The 15,142-nt window shown below is 43.7% G+C and overlaps 1 protein-coding gene across 5 annotated transcripts in view; it reads left to right on the top strand.

Moving 5' to 3' along the window:
• Nucleotides 1–554: 554 nt before the first annotated feature.
• Nucleotides 555–15,142, top strand: part of PDK1 (pyruvate dehydrogenase kinase 1) — a 97,001-nt gene continuing 82,413 nt past the window's right edge. For 4 of the 5 annotated variants that reach the window (XR_003942878.1, XM_030210134.1, XM_030210136.1 and 1 more), the window contains exons 1-3: nt 555–952; nt 9,123–9,264; nt 14,820–14,891. Coding sequence is in view for 4 of the 5 variants with exons in the window: in XM_030210134.1 (XP_030065994.1) it covers nt 835–952; nt 9,123–9,264; nt 14,820–14,891 (332 nt within the window). In the remaining variant the exon portion in view is untranslated. The remainder of the gene's footprint in view (nt 953–9,122; nt 9,265–14,819; nt 14,892–15,142) is intronic. The other variant, XM_030210137.1, reaches the window with a different exon arrangement.

The raw sequence follows: 15,142 nt of genomic DNA, 5'->3' as shown, positions 1-15,142 counted from the left end.
GAACCTTAGTAGTGGGCCAATGTCTGAAATAAGATGCATGGCTTGAAAGACCTTTGGTTCCACTCTGCTTTGTATCTCTTATTTTCTTATGTGATTATTTCTATTCATGGATAGCTTTCTGCAAGGCATTGATGTCACGTTTTCATAATACTTGAGGGGGCACTGCTAAACCCAACAACAATGACTCCTACCTAGATACAGTGATAGAGCTTGCTCACTCTTGGGAATGCTGTGCACCCACAAAGCTCGCACCTATACTGTCAGAAATATTTCCAAGGTTCCGAATTTCGGTGAATTATACCGTTGGTTCTTTGCTGTCTAAATGCTACTACCTTTACTTACACAACACAACTGATGTGCATAAGCGGCTGTCTTCGCCGCCTCCAGTTAATAGGCTGCTGTCCTCATTATAACCTTTTTTGACCTGCACCTGCAGGTTAGCCCCTTCTCTGCTGGCGTGAGTTACATGTACGTCATTGCGTCACGCAAGACTCCCGTTTATCCCCGAACTGCGCGCTACATGATTGGTTAGCTGTAGTAACCGCAGTGTTTCTATGGGGAGGCAGGGGGAAGGGGGGGCTGTGGGAAAGTAGCGGCTATTACAGAGATGTGTTGGGTTTTGCGCGTTTGCAGTGACTAAGAAGCCCCCTTTGGTGTTGGATGGCGGGAAGTCCTGAGGCCGGTGATCAGCAGATCATTGCCTGTTCCTGAAATTGCTTCGAAGGCGGCGGAGGGGCAGAAGATACGGTTGCAGCTGCTGAGCCCGTACGACTGAAGGCGAGCCGGGAGCAAGGGCATCGTTCCTGGCTGCTCGGGGGAGGAGACGTAGGCGAGATGCGGCTCCTGCGGTGCTTACTGAAGAGCGTCTCTCTAGTTAACATCCCCAAGGAGGTGGACTTCTACTCGCGCTTTTCGCCCTCCCCGCTTTCCATGAAGCAGTTCCTGGATTTTGGTGAGTCGAGGGTGCCCTGGGGTTTGCCGAGAAAGAGAGGCTGTCAGGCCCTAGTTACCTTGAGTAACCTTCTCTTCGGGCCGATAGCATATTAGCAAGAGGCTTACCTGTTTTCTGCTCTTTGCCATCAGTACTGTAAATAACCAGGTTGTCTTTTAACAGTATGGAATTGGTATCTATTAATACCTCAGTGAGCACGGTTCTGTAAAGTTAGACATTTACTCTTCGAAGGGAAACAAAGTGATTACTCTTCTGATTCACTCAGCCAAAATAGTTATGCAGCTAATGCTTAAGAACCCATTATGTAGTATGTGACATGTCAAAGTACAGCAGCTCGCTATGTATGCTGAATACATTGAAACTAAAAAAACAAAACTTTATCATTAAACAAAAAAGACTAATGGTTTCCTGAAGGAATAATATTGTTTTCTGAAATTTCTAAAGGCAGTCTGTGCCAAAGCCTAACTCCCAAGATGTAAAAAGGAACACTCTAGCATGGATTTCTTCTGAACACCCTTAAAGATGAATAGTTTAATGTCAAACAGCGTTCCTTTCTACCTGAAGAAAAAGATAATGGGAGATCCACATAATCAGCCTACCAGGTCAGCACCGATTTTGTACATCATACATGTTCGCTTAAACTTCAATCGTGAAGATACAGGAAGCTAATGTAGCTCCTTGAACAGTGCTGTTTCACACAGCATACTTTCCCAGGCTGTAAATCAATCTTGCTGTACGCTACAGAAATAGAAGTTTTTTCATAAAACCCCCAAATAGTGAGTTACAATAATCAGGATTGCCTGTGCCACTGTTCTAAAGTTATCCAGATGTAATTTAGATCAAATAGCTCTCAGCTGTTGTAATCTGGGGAAGTGTTTTTTTTTTTAGATAGCTTTCACATGTAATTCAAAAGTTAAACTTGAATCAATTATGACTCCCGCTTTTGAGTGGTCCTCAATTATTAGCTTCTCACTTGTTCCCAATTCCAAACACTTAGTTGTCAGCTTCTCCTAATCTCCAAACAAAACATCCTTAGTCTTTAGTCTGTTCAGTTTCAGAAAATAAGCTTTAGCCCACAATCTCCCTCAAGAAAGTTATAGTATCTTCACACTTCTCTTGAGCTTCACACAGAAGAAAAATATTATCAGCATATGAGTAGACCAATACTCCCAAGGTGGACAGCACTGTTCCCGTCGTACTTAAATAGATGTTGCAACAAAGAAGGTGACAACAGTGACCCTTGAACTCCGCAATCTGCATTCCATTCTTGCACTATATATTTTCCTCTGTGAAAACTCGCTAGACCATTTTAAAATGGTACCACTCACTGCAATCTGATTAAGCCTATTCAATAGTTGATCATGGTTCACCTCATCAAAGGTGGTTGATATATCCAATTGTAGCAAAATCATTTGCTTTCCCTTGCTAAAAGCCAGTCTGATTTACTAATACTACTTAACATTTCTAGAGCACTACTAGGGTTACACAGCGCTGTACAGTTTAACAAAGAGGGACAGTCCCTGCTCAAAAGAGCTTATCTAAGGGACGAAATGTCAAGTTGGGCAGTCTAGATTTCATGAATAGAGGTATAGTGGTTAGGTGCCGAAGGTGACATTGAAGAGGTGGGCTTTGAGCAAGGATTTGAAGATGGGCAAGGAGGGGGCCTGGCGTATGGGCTCAGGGAGTTTATTCCAGGCATGGGGTGAGGCAAGGCAGAATGGGCGGAGCCTGGAGTTGGCGGTTGTGGAGAAGGGTACTGAAAGGAGGGATTTGTCTTGAGAGCGGAGGTTACGGGTAGGAACATAAGGGGAGATGAGGGTAGTGAGGTAAGGAGGGGCTGCAGATCGAGTGCATTTGTAGGTTAGTAGGAGAAGCTTGAACTGTATGTGGTACTTGATCGGGAGCCAGTGAAGTGACTTGAGGAGAGGGGTGATATGAGTATATCGGTCCAGGCGGAAGATAAGACGTGCAGCAGAGTTCTAAACGGACTGAAGGGGAGAGAGATGGCTAAGTGGGAGGCCAGTGAGGAGTAGGTTGCAGTGGTCAAGGCGAGAGGTAATGAGATAGTGGATGAGAGTTCGGGTGGTGTGCTCAGAGAGGAAAGGGCGAATTTTGCTAATGTTATAGAGGAAGAAGCGACAGGTCTTGGTTATCTGCTGGATATGCAGAGAAGGAGAGGAAGGAGTCGAAGATGACTCCGAGGTTTCCTCTTTGGTGATATCAGGAAACGAAGAGAAGGAGGCCTGGGTTGGTAGGTTGAGGGAGTGGGTTATAGGGTGAAGAGGAGGAGATCGTTTGGTGGTGCATTCGAGGTTGATCTTCTGTACCTTGTCGCGGAAGTAGTCAGCCAGTGATTGAGGAGAGAGTGAGGGGGGGCACTTTGAGGAGGGAGTTAAGGGTGGCGAAGAGACGACGAGGGTTAGAGCTGAGGGAATTAGTCAATTGGGTGTAATAGTCCTGTTTGGCGAGGAATAGGAAGGACTGGAAGGAGGATAGCATGAATTTATAATGAATGAAATCAGTATGGGTGTGAAATTTCCTCCAGAGGCGTTCAGCCGATCGGGCGCAGGAGCAAAGGTATCGGGTGCAAGAGGTCAGCCAGGGCTGGGGATTAGTGCGCCTTGTGGGACGGGAGATGGATGGTGCAAGGGTGTCCAGAGCAGAGAAGAGAGTGGAATTGTAAGTGGAGACAGCCTTGTCGACAGACTCAGAGGACATTTCCAGCAACAAAGTTTCAGTACTATTTAGTGGTCTGAAACCATGTTTTGAAATATGAAGAATGTCAAATTTGTTCAAGTAGTCACATAATTGAGTATTCACAACAGATCTAATAAGTTTAGCAAGCCATGGTATGCTTGCCACTGGTCTGTAATTTTCAGGCTTATACAAATCAATTCCCATTGATTTGGGAATAGGAGTCAGCATAATATACGTATCCAATCAAAAACGAGTGGGATAAACACAAAGGAATCCTCTTCAGAAGGAATGGATCCACAGAAGCTTAGTGGAGATTGGCTGGCAACACCGGTAAATGGGAAGCAAAGCTAATGCTGGGCAGACTTCTACAGTCTCTGCCCTGAAAATGGCAAGGACAAATCAGTCAAGTCAATATGAGTAGTACATATGGAGTGACCTAGTGGCTAGAGCACCGATCTTGCAATCCAGAGGTGGCCGGTTCAAATCCTACTGCTGCTGCTTGTGATCTTGGGCAAGTCACTTTAACCCTCCATTGCCTCAGGTACAAACTTAGATTGTGAGCCCTCCTGGGACGGAGAAATATCCAGTGTACCTGAATGTAACTCATCTTGAGCTACTACTGAAAAAGGAGTGAGCAAAATCTAAATAAATAAAAAAGTAATTAAAGTAGCTTATACAATAAGTTTATCTTGTTAGGCAGACTGGATGGACTGTACAGGTCTTTTATCTGCTGTCATCTACTATGTTGCTATGTATGTTACATGAGTGTTGGAGTTTTTTTTTTATTTTGTATTGTGAAATGATGCATGCTTGAGGAATCCACCATAGAAGGCAGATAGTGTGTAACAAAAAAACAAAACAAAACTAGAAAAGTACCTGCTCTATCAGGAGGTAGAGGAGCCAGTGCAGAAAGTGATGCATTTCAGTGCAATGTTTCCTAAGGCATGTATGAATTTGGTTACTGCCTTGAGTACAAGTAAGGTGTGTACAAAAATTATGTGCTAGAATGGGAGAGCATGCTGGATGCAAGCCCACGGGATCTGTGCTAGCAGATGTATTTTGCATGTAAAAAAAAATTATATCTGTGTTCAGAATTGCACATGTACTTATAGTCTCGATTATCCAACCTTCGCTGATCCAACCATCTGGATGTAGTAGCAGCCGTTAAGCTTATCTGGGTTTAAAAAAGATTTGGGTAAGTTCCTGGAGGAAAAGTCTAGTCTGCTGTTGAGACAGACATGGGGAAGCTACTGCTTGCCCTGGGATTGGTAGCATGGAATGTTCCCTATTTGGGTTTCTGTTAGGTAGCGCTGCCTTGATAGATCAAGCGTAAGAACAGCTATACTGTGTCAGACCAATGGTCCATCTAGCCCAGTATTGTTTCCAGCAGTGGTCAATCCAGGTCACAAGTACCTGGCAGAAACCCAGATAGCAACATTCCATGCTACCAATCCCTGGGCAAGCAGTGGCTTCTGCATGTCTACCTTCCTCCTGCACAGATACCTGACTCCAGGGCATCAGAGGTTGTGACATTAGTGAGGGCCTTTATAAGGAACCATAGGACTGTTATACATTGCCTTTCCAACAAAGTTTCCTGCCTAGTTACGCGTGCCTAGTCTCGTGTTTCTCCTATTTTAGGTTTGACCTACTGGTCTTCAGCTCCAGTTTCAGCCCTGCCTGCCTCCAGCTCCAGTTTTGCTTCTCTTGCTCCATCCCTGTCTCGCCTAGTTTCTGTCTTAGTGCTCTGTCCTGCCCAGGTGGTTCACCTGCTGCTATCCAGTGATGGGCCAAGGGCTCATCTTCCCTGAGATTGACAGTTTGCGAAGGCCATGAGCACGGCTGAATCGCCTGTCCATACTTCAGCAACTGGCTCTCTAGCTTGAACATCTATCTAGTGCCATCCAAGACCTGACTTCACGCATGGACTAGTTCCAGCAACTTATGGAGGTTGTTCAGACTCTGGCTGACCGCCTGCAGCACCACAAGCTGCAGTTCCTTTAAGTTCGGACACAGTACTGGCTTTAGCTGCCATAATTCTGGGCATTCAACTTATGGCACCACTGAGGTGTTACGGAAATCTCAAAGATAGTAAAGGATTCCTCACTTTTGAACTACAAGTCAGATTTTCCTTCTGACAGGACCTGGGTAGCCTGTATCATCTCCTTGCCATCTGGTCAAGCGGTACATGGGCGTCTCCTGTTTAGGAACGGGGCGACCCAGTGCTTGATTGACCTGCACAGTTTCTTGGGTCAATTCAAGAGGGTCTTTGAAGAGCCTGGGAAAGTCACATCAGCTGCTTCTGAGCTCTTTAGATTTAAAGCAGGGGACACAGACCCTGGGCAATTGTGTTATTTGGTTCCGCATCTTGGCTTCTGAAGTGACTTGTAATAATGAGAGCCTTGTTGCGGCCTTCTGGCAGGGGTAGCGCCCCAAATCAAGGATGAACTGGCTGGGCGAGATCGCCCAATCAGATTAGATGACCTTATCGGTACCCTCCACATGTTCCCAGTCAGTAGGAGGGCCCCACCCTCTATCATATAGAACCCATGCAGGTGGATCGCTCTCACCTCTTTGTAGAAGAGAAACGGAGGCGTTGGATCCATAATCTGTGTCTCTGTTGTGATAAGTGTGGACAGTATGCACTTAAGTGCCCAAATGTCTGGACTCTCTAACCTAGCTCTAGCTGTGGGCACAGCACTTGGACCACCACAGGGGACTCTTCGCACCCGATTCTTAGTTCCAGCAGTGCTTGATCTAGATCAAGGAGAGAAACATACTGAGGTTTTCCTAGATTCTGGGGCAAGCAGGAACTTCATAGATGCAGCGCCGGTCTGGCATTTAAAGATCTCTACCCAAGATTCAAAACTCCAGACAGCCCAGAATAAGGCAGCCAGACTAATATTCGGCACACCAAAATATGAAAGCGCGAAACCCCTGCGGGAAAAACTACACTGGCTACCACTAAAGGAACGCATCACGTTCAAACTGTGCACGCTAGTCCATAAAATCATCCATGGTAACGCCCCAGCCTCCATGTCAGACCTGATAGAATTACCACCCAGGAACGCAAAAAGATCCTCTCGCACATTCCTTAATCTTCATCCTCCCTAGTGCAGGGGTCTGAAATACAAATCAATGCATGCATCTACCTTTTCCTATATGAGCACGCAGCTCTGGAACGTGCTGCCACATAACCTGAAAACGATCTATGAATTGACCAATTTCCGCAAGCTATTGAAAACCTATTTCTTCGACAAGATATATCACAAAGATCAACATGTGTAACTGTATAATCTTTAAAACTTCCAGAACTGTCTTATAATGTCTTTCTGCTTTACACCATCATGTATTTCACCACCATATAACACAAACCCTCTGTAAACCATATGTATATTCACTTCTGTTTCCATTATCCATGATGAATTGTAAGCCACATTGAGCCTGCAAAGAGGTGGGATACAAATGCAATAAATAAATTCTGTGATAATGTTCAAGGACACCTGAAAGCCTGGACTGTTCCAGTGTTCCTGTACATTGGTGACCACAAGGAGGACATCACTTTATATGTCCTCCAGGCATCCGTGAAGCCCGTTGTCTTGTGTTTACTCAGGCTACAGTAACACAACCTGACTTTAGACTGAGACAGAGATGAGATTACAGCTTGGAGTGATGCCTGTGAACAACGTTGCTTGGATTCTGAGTTGTCTGCTGTCACGTTAGCCACCGCTAGTGTTTCTGATGTTCTGCCCCAGACCAGTGGATTTTGGGTCAAGGCCTGCCCTGAGCAGCAAGCAGTGACAGGTTCCCCATGTCAGGAGAGCAAGGATACTACATATCTCCTCCTGGGAGGGAGCCTCCTTCAAAGTAAGACCTCTTCACTTCTTGCATCCCAGATTTAGGCCTTGGCCAGGGGTTGTCCTAAATCTTCTTAAGCACTGATGTCGTTTACCGTGCCCAAATAACTGGACCCTAGATATTGGGTCCAGGATGTCCCTGATTCCAGGGGGTCCTATGGTCTTGAGGACAGCCCGTGGCAGTCTGCTGGCTGTTTTACTCTAGCCCTGTTCTCAAGTTTTTTTTTTTTCTACCAGATCTAGTCCTGTCTACAAGCTCCCACCTTGCCTTCAAACTCCAGTCCTGTGGACCATGTTCATGTTCCAAAGCTCAGCAGCTTGTTCCATCGAGGGATTTCTCATAGACTCGAGGTCAAACTGAAGGGAGGAGGTACTGTCACAATTGTTGTTGTGTCCCGACTCACCTTTTTTGCCATTGGTCATGCTCTGTGGCTTTTTCAGACTGCCTTTCTGGCACTACATTCCTCCCCTTTGCTGCCTGTTTCCCTGTTTTTCAAGCCTGGCCTCACTCATGATGTTCCAGCATTCTAGCCTCATTCCTGGGCACCAGAAGTTATGACATCATTAGTGAGAGCCTTTATAAGGAACCATGGTACTCTTATACATTGCCTTCACAACAAGGTTTCCTGTCTACTTGTACGTGCCTGGTCTTGAGTTTTCTCCTATTTGGATTTGACTTGCGTGTCTTCAGCTACAGTTTCAGCCTTTCCTGCCTCCAGCTCCATCTTTGCCTGTCTCCTTCTTCAGCCCTGTCTTGCTTGGTTTCCTGCCTAGTTGTCCATGCCTGGTCTTGTGTTTTCTCCTATTTGGATTTGACTTGTCTGTCTCCTCCTGCACTGTCTTGCCTGGTTTCTCTCTCCTGCCCTGGTGATTTGCCTGCCACTAGCCGGTATCTTGTATCTGGTGGCAGCCCAAGGGCTCACCTTCCCTGAGATTGTGACATTTGTTTATTCTAATTTTCAGATCACTTTATAAATATGTCAAATAGCACCAGTTCTAGTTCAGATCCCTGCGGCTGTCCACTATTCACCCTCCTGCTTTGAGATAAATGGCCATTTAACCCTACCCTCTCTGTTCTGTCTAATATCCAATTCCTAATCCACAATAGAATATTGCCTCCTATCCCATGGGCGTTTTGATTTTTCTCATGAGGAACTTTTGTCAAAAGCTTTCTGAAAATCTAGATGCACTAAATCAACTGGCTCGCCTTTATCGACTTGCTTTATTCATGCCTTGGAAGAAATTAAGTAAATTGGTGAGGCAAGGCTTCCCTTGTCTAAATCTAAGCTGATTCCAACTATCTTTGTTTCACGTTATCACCATAGTCTCTCTGTCTCACTCTCATACACCACCATTTCCCTTTACCTTGCAGCCTGCTACTTTTTACTGTAGTTTGGTAAAAGGGCCCCTAAGCTTGTACCTGAAGTAATGGAGGGTTAATTGACTTGCCTAAGGTCACAAGGAACAACGGTGGGATTTGAACTGGGCTTTTAGTTCTGAGCCTACTGCTCTAACCATTAGGCTGTTTCTCTACTCCATTGTTAGTTCATTGGCTTTATGTGTGTATGTGTGGTTTTCTGACTCTGTGTTTTTTTTTTTTTTTAATTGCTTGCTCTTAGGATCTGTAAATGCTTGTGAAAGGACATCATTTATGTTTTTGCGTCAAGAGCTGCCTGTAAGATTGGCAAACATAATGAAAGAGATTAATCTACTTCCAGACAACTTGCTTAAAACACCTTCTGTTCAGCTGGTGCAAAGTTGGTAAGTAACTTTGTAGCTTTTATAAATGATCCGTAAGTGATGCCAAGAATAGTATTATCCGTAACTTATGTACTTTATGAACATCATAATCTTAATGAAAGAGAAAGCAAAATCATTTACATGTTGAGTTTTTTATGGATTATTTTATGATTTGTAAAAGGAGCAAAATGTAGACAGTGCTTTGCTAAAGTCTTTACACTTGGACATTTTTTTCTCATTCTGCTCAAAATGCATTAAAGTAGGAGTTCAATGATATCAAAAAGAACGAAGAACAAACTGAAGCTAGGTGCTAATACAGCATCATTCCTCAAACGAAATGAAAAACTAGGCACATTATAAGCCACACTCATGGGCAACTAAGGAAGTGCTCTTCCTTTTTATTTTTCCTGTCCCTTCCCTCCCCACTCTGCCCATAATGCATCCTTTCCGTTTAGTCGGGCGACCGTTCTCCACTAGATTATTTTGGAGAGAAGTAGGTAGGGATCGAAAGTGAGCATTCCATGCTTTGGCTTACTCTTCTGTAGCTTTCAACTGGCAAAAATAACTATAGGAATATTCAAAAGTAATGAAATGGTGGTTGATTTGTGCAATTAAGACCTTTTTGTTTCTTTGATGGAAGCCCATTTTGCAGCAATAACAGCCATGAGTTGTTTAGGATAGCACCATCCTGCTGTGCAAAGTAGTCATTTTTTTTACTCATTTTACTCATTTACTGCAGCTTTCAAATCTTTCCACATGGTTGGATTTGAGCTGAGGTGGTGACTAGGCCATTGAAGGACATTTTACATTCTTCTTGCTAAACCACTCCATTGTTACTTTTACTTTGGACCCAAGCCCCCACCCCCCATTCCTACTGCTACAAAGCATCCCCATAACATAGTGCTGCCACAATCCTGCTTTACTGAAGAGATGGTGTTAAGGTGATGTAGGATAAAATGAGCAAGTGTACCTTAACATGATTAGGTAAAACACACACTATGCCTTTTGCTATGCTATTCTCATATCCATTTGTTGGCAGTAAGGGCATACTTTGGATTCGCTTCCAGTCTGCAACAATACTAGAGTTATTATGGACTAACAGGCAAAACAACAAAAGCAGTAGCATAGATACTCCTTTGCAGATTGTAATCACATCTATATTTGTAAATGTCCCCTAAAAAAAAAAAAAACAGCATGTCAGTAGGGAGGTAGAGTTGGTAAAATGTACCAACTCTGGCTTCAGCTTCAAAATAAATGTACCATATATTATGATTGTCTAATCATTTTAGACTTATTTATACATATCTTTGTCCTGGATCTAAAGTTATATTTACCAGTACTTTGTATGTGTGTAAAATATATATGATTCTTTCTTTGTTCTGGATCTAATCTGTCTATCTCTATCTGCGTCTGTCTGAGTCGAAAGTTTGGCATACTGACTCCACAGCCCTGCATTAGTCTGGCTTACCTCCAAAGAATTTCTGATGAACTAACCCATCAAAACAAGCAAGACAGTCTTATGGTCCTGGGCAGCAGGTCATGTCAGGCACCAGTCTAAGGAACTCCACTGTGTTACGGCTGGCTTTATATCCCTTAGCAGCTTTAGCCTAGCTGGCAAGATGTTGGTAGTTCCAGTGTTTGGGGCCAGTCATACAGCTTCATGTCCTGCCAGAGAAAGTAGGACAGAGCCAGTCTGTCATAGTTATCGATGCTAGATGAACTAAGGATCGGAATGGACCAGAACACGAACTTCTGTGTTGTCACACTCTATGTTGCATCAGCCTTTGACACCATTGGCCATTAGCTCCTAATCAACACACTATCAGACTTCGGCATTAGGGGTCAAGTCCTATTCTGGTTTCTCTCATACCTTCAGAAAAGAAAATTTCTTGTAAGTTTGGATGACGCCAACAGATTTCCAGTTGCACGTAGTATACCGCAAGGGTCAGCCCTATCAGCGGTACTATTTAACTTATGGTGTCTCTGGGAAATGTCTTACAAGAATTACACATATATAGAATATACATACAGTAGATGATGTACAATTCATGATCCAGGCTAAAAAGAATGACCACGATCTACCGCTATAAATGAAAAGCATCTTTGACAGAAAACAAGCTAAAATGTCATTAAATGCTGCAAATACAAAAGTACGGTATGTTTGCAGAACCTCTGACCCGTCTCCACTGACAATGTTTGAATATCAAGGTGAAAAAGTATATATGAAACCCTTTGCCTATAATCTGGGAGTCTTCCTAGACACCAATCTGACAGTGTGAAAACACAGACCATATGACATGTCGTTTTTCTTTCAAATACGTTTGTTAACCAAGTTGAAAGGCGTGATAATACCATCTGACTTCCGAACGATTGTCCAGAGCTTGGTACTGACTAAAATTGATTACTACGCTATTTCTAGGCATACCAGCCTCCCAAATGCAAGGCCTACACATCATCCAAAACGCAGCTGCACGATTGATCATGGGAATCAATGTCAGAACACATCACTCCAACATTAAAAAAAAACACTGCATTGGCTTTCTATACCATTTAGAATGCAATACAAGGTTCTTGTGCTGACGCATCAATGTATATTTGGGACAGTCCCAGCCTACTTCCGAAATGCCCTGCCATCATACCAACTGAAACAAATGCTAAGATCAGAGACATCCAATCAGTTATGTTTACCTTCCGCAAAATCATATAAATACGTTGAGACAAAACTAAGAGAATTCTCCTTTGCTGCCCCTGCCTTGTGGAACACTCTACCAGGATACCAGAGAACATATGAAGACACCCAACGATTCAAGCATTTACCAAAAAAGCATCTGTTTGTAAAAGCCTTCTCAGCCACATGAAGACCTTTCTGTTTAACCCCTCTCAATTTACACTGAACTCCTTTCTTGATCTTGTACTTATTACCAGCATTACCCGCTCAAATGATCACGTTTCCACGCCTCATAATGGCAAATGCTACCCTAGTAATCGCATATGACTTCTGTCTAAAACATCATGTATGTAAACTAGTTAAAACCTTATATGTGAATATTGTCTAAGACTACGTATGTGTCAAACATTCAGTCTTTGTATGTGAACCCTGATACCTGCCTTGGATAAAGGCAGGATACAAATGTAGTAAATAAGTGCACTCTTGGATTAGGGACCTGTGGATGAGTGACATACAGTTGCTTGCATGAAGTTTCCCTTGTAGCTAAACCATTAGGTAGGGCAGTCTCTTCTTGTTTCTCTTCAGGTTTTTTTTTATCCAGTTATGCATGCAAGACTAGCTCCAGAGTTCAAATTGGCTAGTGCATAGTAACTTGGGCATTTTCTATCACATGCTCAGTGATCTCAATGAGTTGGTGGCCATGTGTGGAATACATGGGTTCTATACTGCTAAAGATGGTAACAACAATGCAGATCCAAGGTTTTCAAACCCGGTGTTGGGCTGAGAATGCCAGGTCTTTGTTTCTGCTATGTACATGCAGCAAAGCTATGAACAATATGTCTTTATTTCTTCATGTACTGGGTGCTGAGAAAGTTGTAGTGTAATGAATTTATTGGTGCCATGTAATAGAACAGAACCAAGCCACTATGGACTGGCAGTATAGACACGGAAGACTGGTCAGGCTGCCCTACAATGTGCTGTGTGTGTGCCCCATATTTCTTAGCATTGAGACCAAAATGTTGTCCCCAACAGGCTCATTTTCGAAAGAGAAGGACACCCATCTTTCAACACAAATCGGAAGATGGGCGTCCTTCTCACAGGGTCGCCCAAATCTGTATAATCGAAAGCTGATTTTGGGTGTCCCCAACTGCTTTCCTTCGTGGGGATGACCAAAGTTCATGGGGGTGTGTCGGAGGCATAGCGAAGGTGGGACTTGGGCATGCCTAACACATGGATGTCCTCAACCCATAATGGAAAATAAAAGGGCGTCCTGACGAGCACTTGGACGAATTTACCTGGTCCTGTTTGTTTTTTTTTTTTGTTACGACCAAGGCACAAAAAGGTGCCTGAACTGACCAGATGACCTCCCCTTACTCCCCAAGTGGTCACTAACCTCCTCCCACTCTCAAAAAACATCTTTAAAAATATTTTTTGCCAGCCTCAAATGTCATAAGTCCATCACAGCAGTATGCGGGTCCCTGGAGCAGTTTTAGTGGGTGCAGTGCACTTCAGGCAGGCGGACCAAGGCCCATCTCCCCCACCTGTTACACTTGTGGTGGTAAATGTGATCCTTCCAAAACCCACCACAAACCCACTGTACCCACACCTAGGTGCCCTCCTTCACCCGTAAGGGCTATGGTATTGGTGTACAGTTGTGTACAGTGGGTTTAGTGGGGCTCAGCACACAAGGTAAGGGAGCTATGTACCTGGGAGCTTTTTCTGAAGTCCACTGCAGTGCCCGGTTGGTGTCCTGGCATGTCAAGGGGACCAGTGCACTACGAATCCTGGCTCCTCCTATGATCAAATGGCTTTCGTTTGGTCATTTCTGAGATAGGTGTCCTTGGTTTCCATTATCGCCGAAAATCAGAAACTACCAGTCTAAGGATGACCTAAATTTCAGGATTTGGGCGTCCCCGACCGTACTATCAAAATGAAAGATGGACGTCCATCTTGTTTCAATAATATGGGTTTCCCCACTCCTCCACCGGGACATTTTGCAAGGACGTCCTCAGCAAAACTTGGGTGTCCCTTTCGATTATGCCTAAGTCTCTCTCCCCCCCCCCCCCACAGCTTTTTTTTTAGCAGTGATTTCATCTTGCCATCCTCCCATACAGGCCAGTCAATTTTTTCCAGTTTCAGCCAGAGACCTCTGTAGTTCTTTTAAAGTAATTTTTAAGGCTCATGGTGACCATCTTCAACAGTTTCCTTGGCTTAATCCATGTCTAATAATTCTGTGTAAGGGTTTGACAGGACTTGAACCTGCAGCCTCATAGGACAGAGACCAGAGACCTTCTACTGAGCCACAGGTAGCTGCAGCCTGAGTTCTGGTAAATGTGACAAGTGGCAGAAAGAAAAGCCCATCTCTGGGGTAGCCCATTGAACTACCTTAAAGACAGTTTTTATAGGGAAACCCAGTCAGACACACCCTAGCTGGTTCAGCAGCTTTCAGTACGTTAGGGCACTTAGCGTAGTTGGTCCAGCTAATTGGAATGAGTCCCCTCAGACTTCTCTCCTTCCCTTTAGAAGAGGCTTAGACTGTTTTTTTCCCTCCCTTGAGTCTTCAATTTTTGATCACAATCAAGAAGCAATCTCAAACTGTAGAGATTCGGTATACATATTTATAAATAAATACTGAGCTACCACAGGTCAGCTATGCGAGTTGACTAACCTGTGGTAACTCAGTATTAAGGTTCGGTAACAGCCCAACTCTTACTACATCTTAACTAACCCTCTAAGTGGGCGCCAGAGAAAGGGTGGCAATTGTGACTTTCCAAAGGTTATGGGGGGGGGGGGGCGTAGAAAGTTTTGAATGCTAGATTTCCTGGATCTGTATCCCAGCCCATTGCTTTAACCACTAGGCCACTACTCAGATTTTGTTGACAAACATAATGTATTGGTTTAAATTTAGGTATGTCCAGAGTCTCCAGGAAATCCTTGAATTTAAGGACAAAAGTTCAGATGATGCAGAAGCTGTTCATAGGTAAGTGTGTGCTCTCTGATTTTGCTACTAAACACAGGTATAAATAGTGGAACACTGCTAACCAAGTATAATGCTGCTTTTGAGGTCTTATGTTGAAGCACAGATTTGAATGTTTTAAATAAGTACATTTTTAATGAACTTGATACTTCAAGTGAAATTTAGAAGTAGGAATAGTTTTCTGAAACTGGCAACCACTTGGAAAATCATTTGTTCTCATTATTGAAACACTTGTAAGTCTCCAATTTTGTCTT

Source organism: Microcaecilia unicolor, chromosome 7, assembly GCF_901765095.1.
Source record: "Microcaecilia unicolor chromosome 7, aMicUni1.1, whole genome shotgun sequence".
Taxonomy (NCBI): Eukaryota; Metazoa; Chordata; class Amphibia; order Gymnophiona; family Siphonopidae; genus Microcaecilia; species Microcaecilia unicolor.
This window is presented reverse-complemented; position numbering and strand designations above follow the sequence as displayed.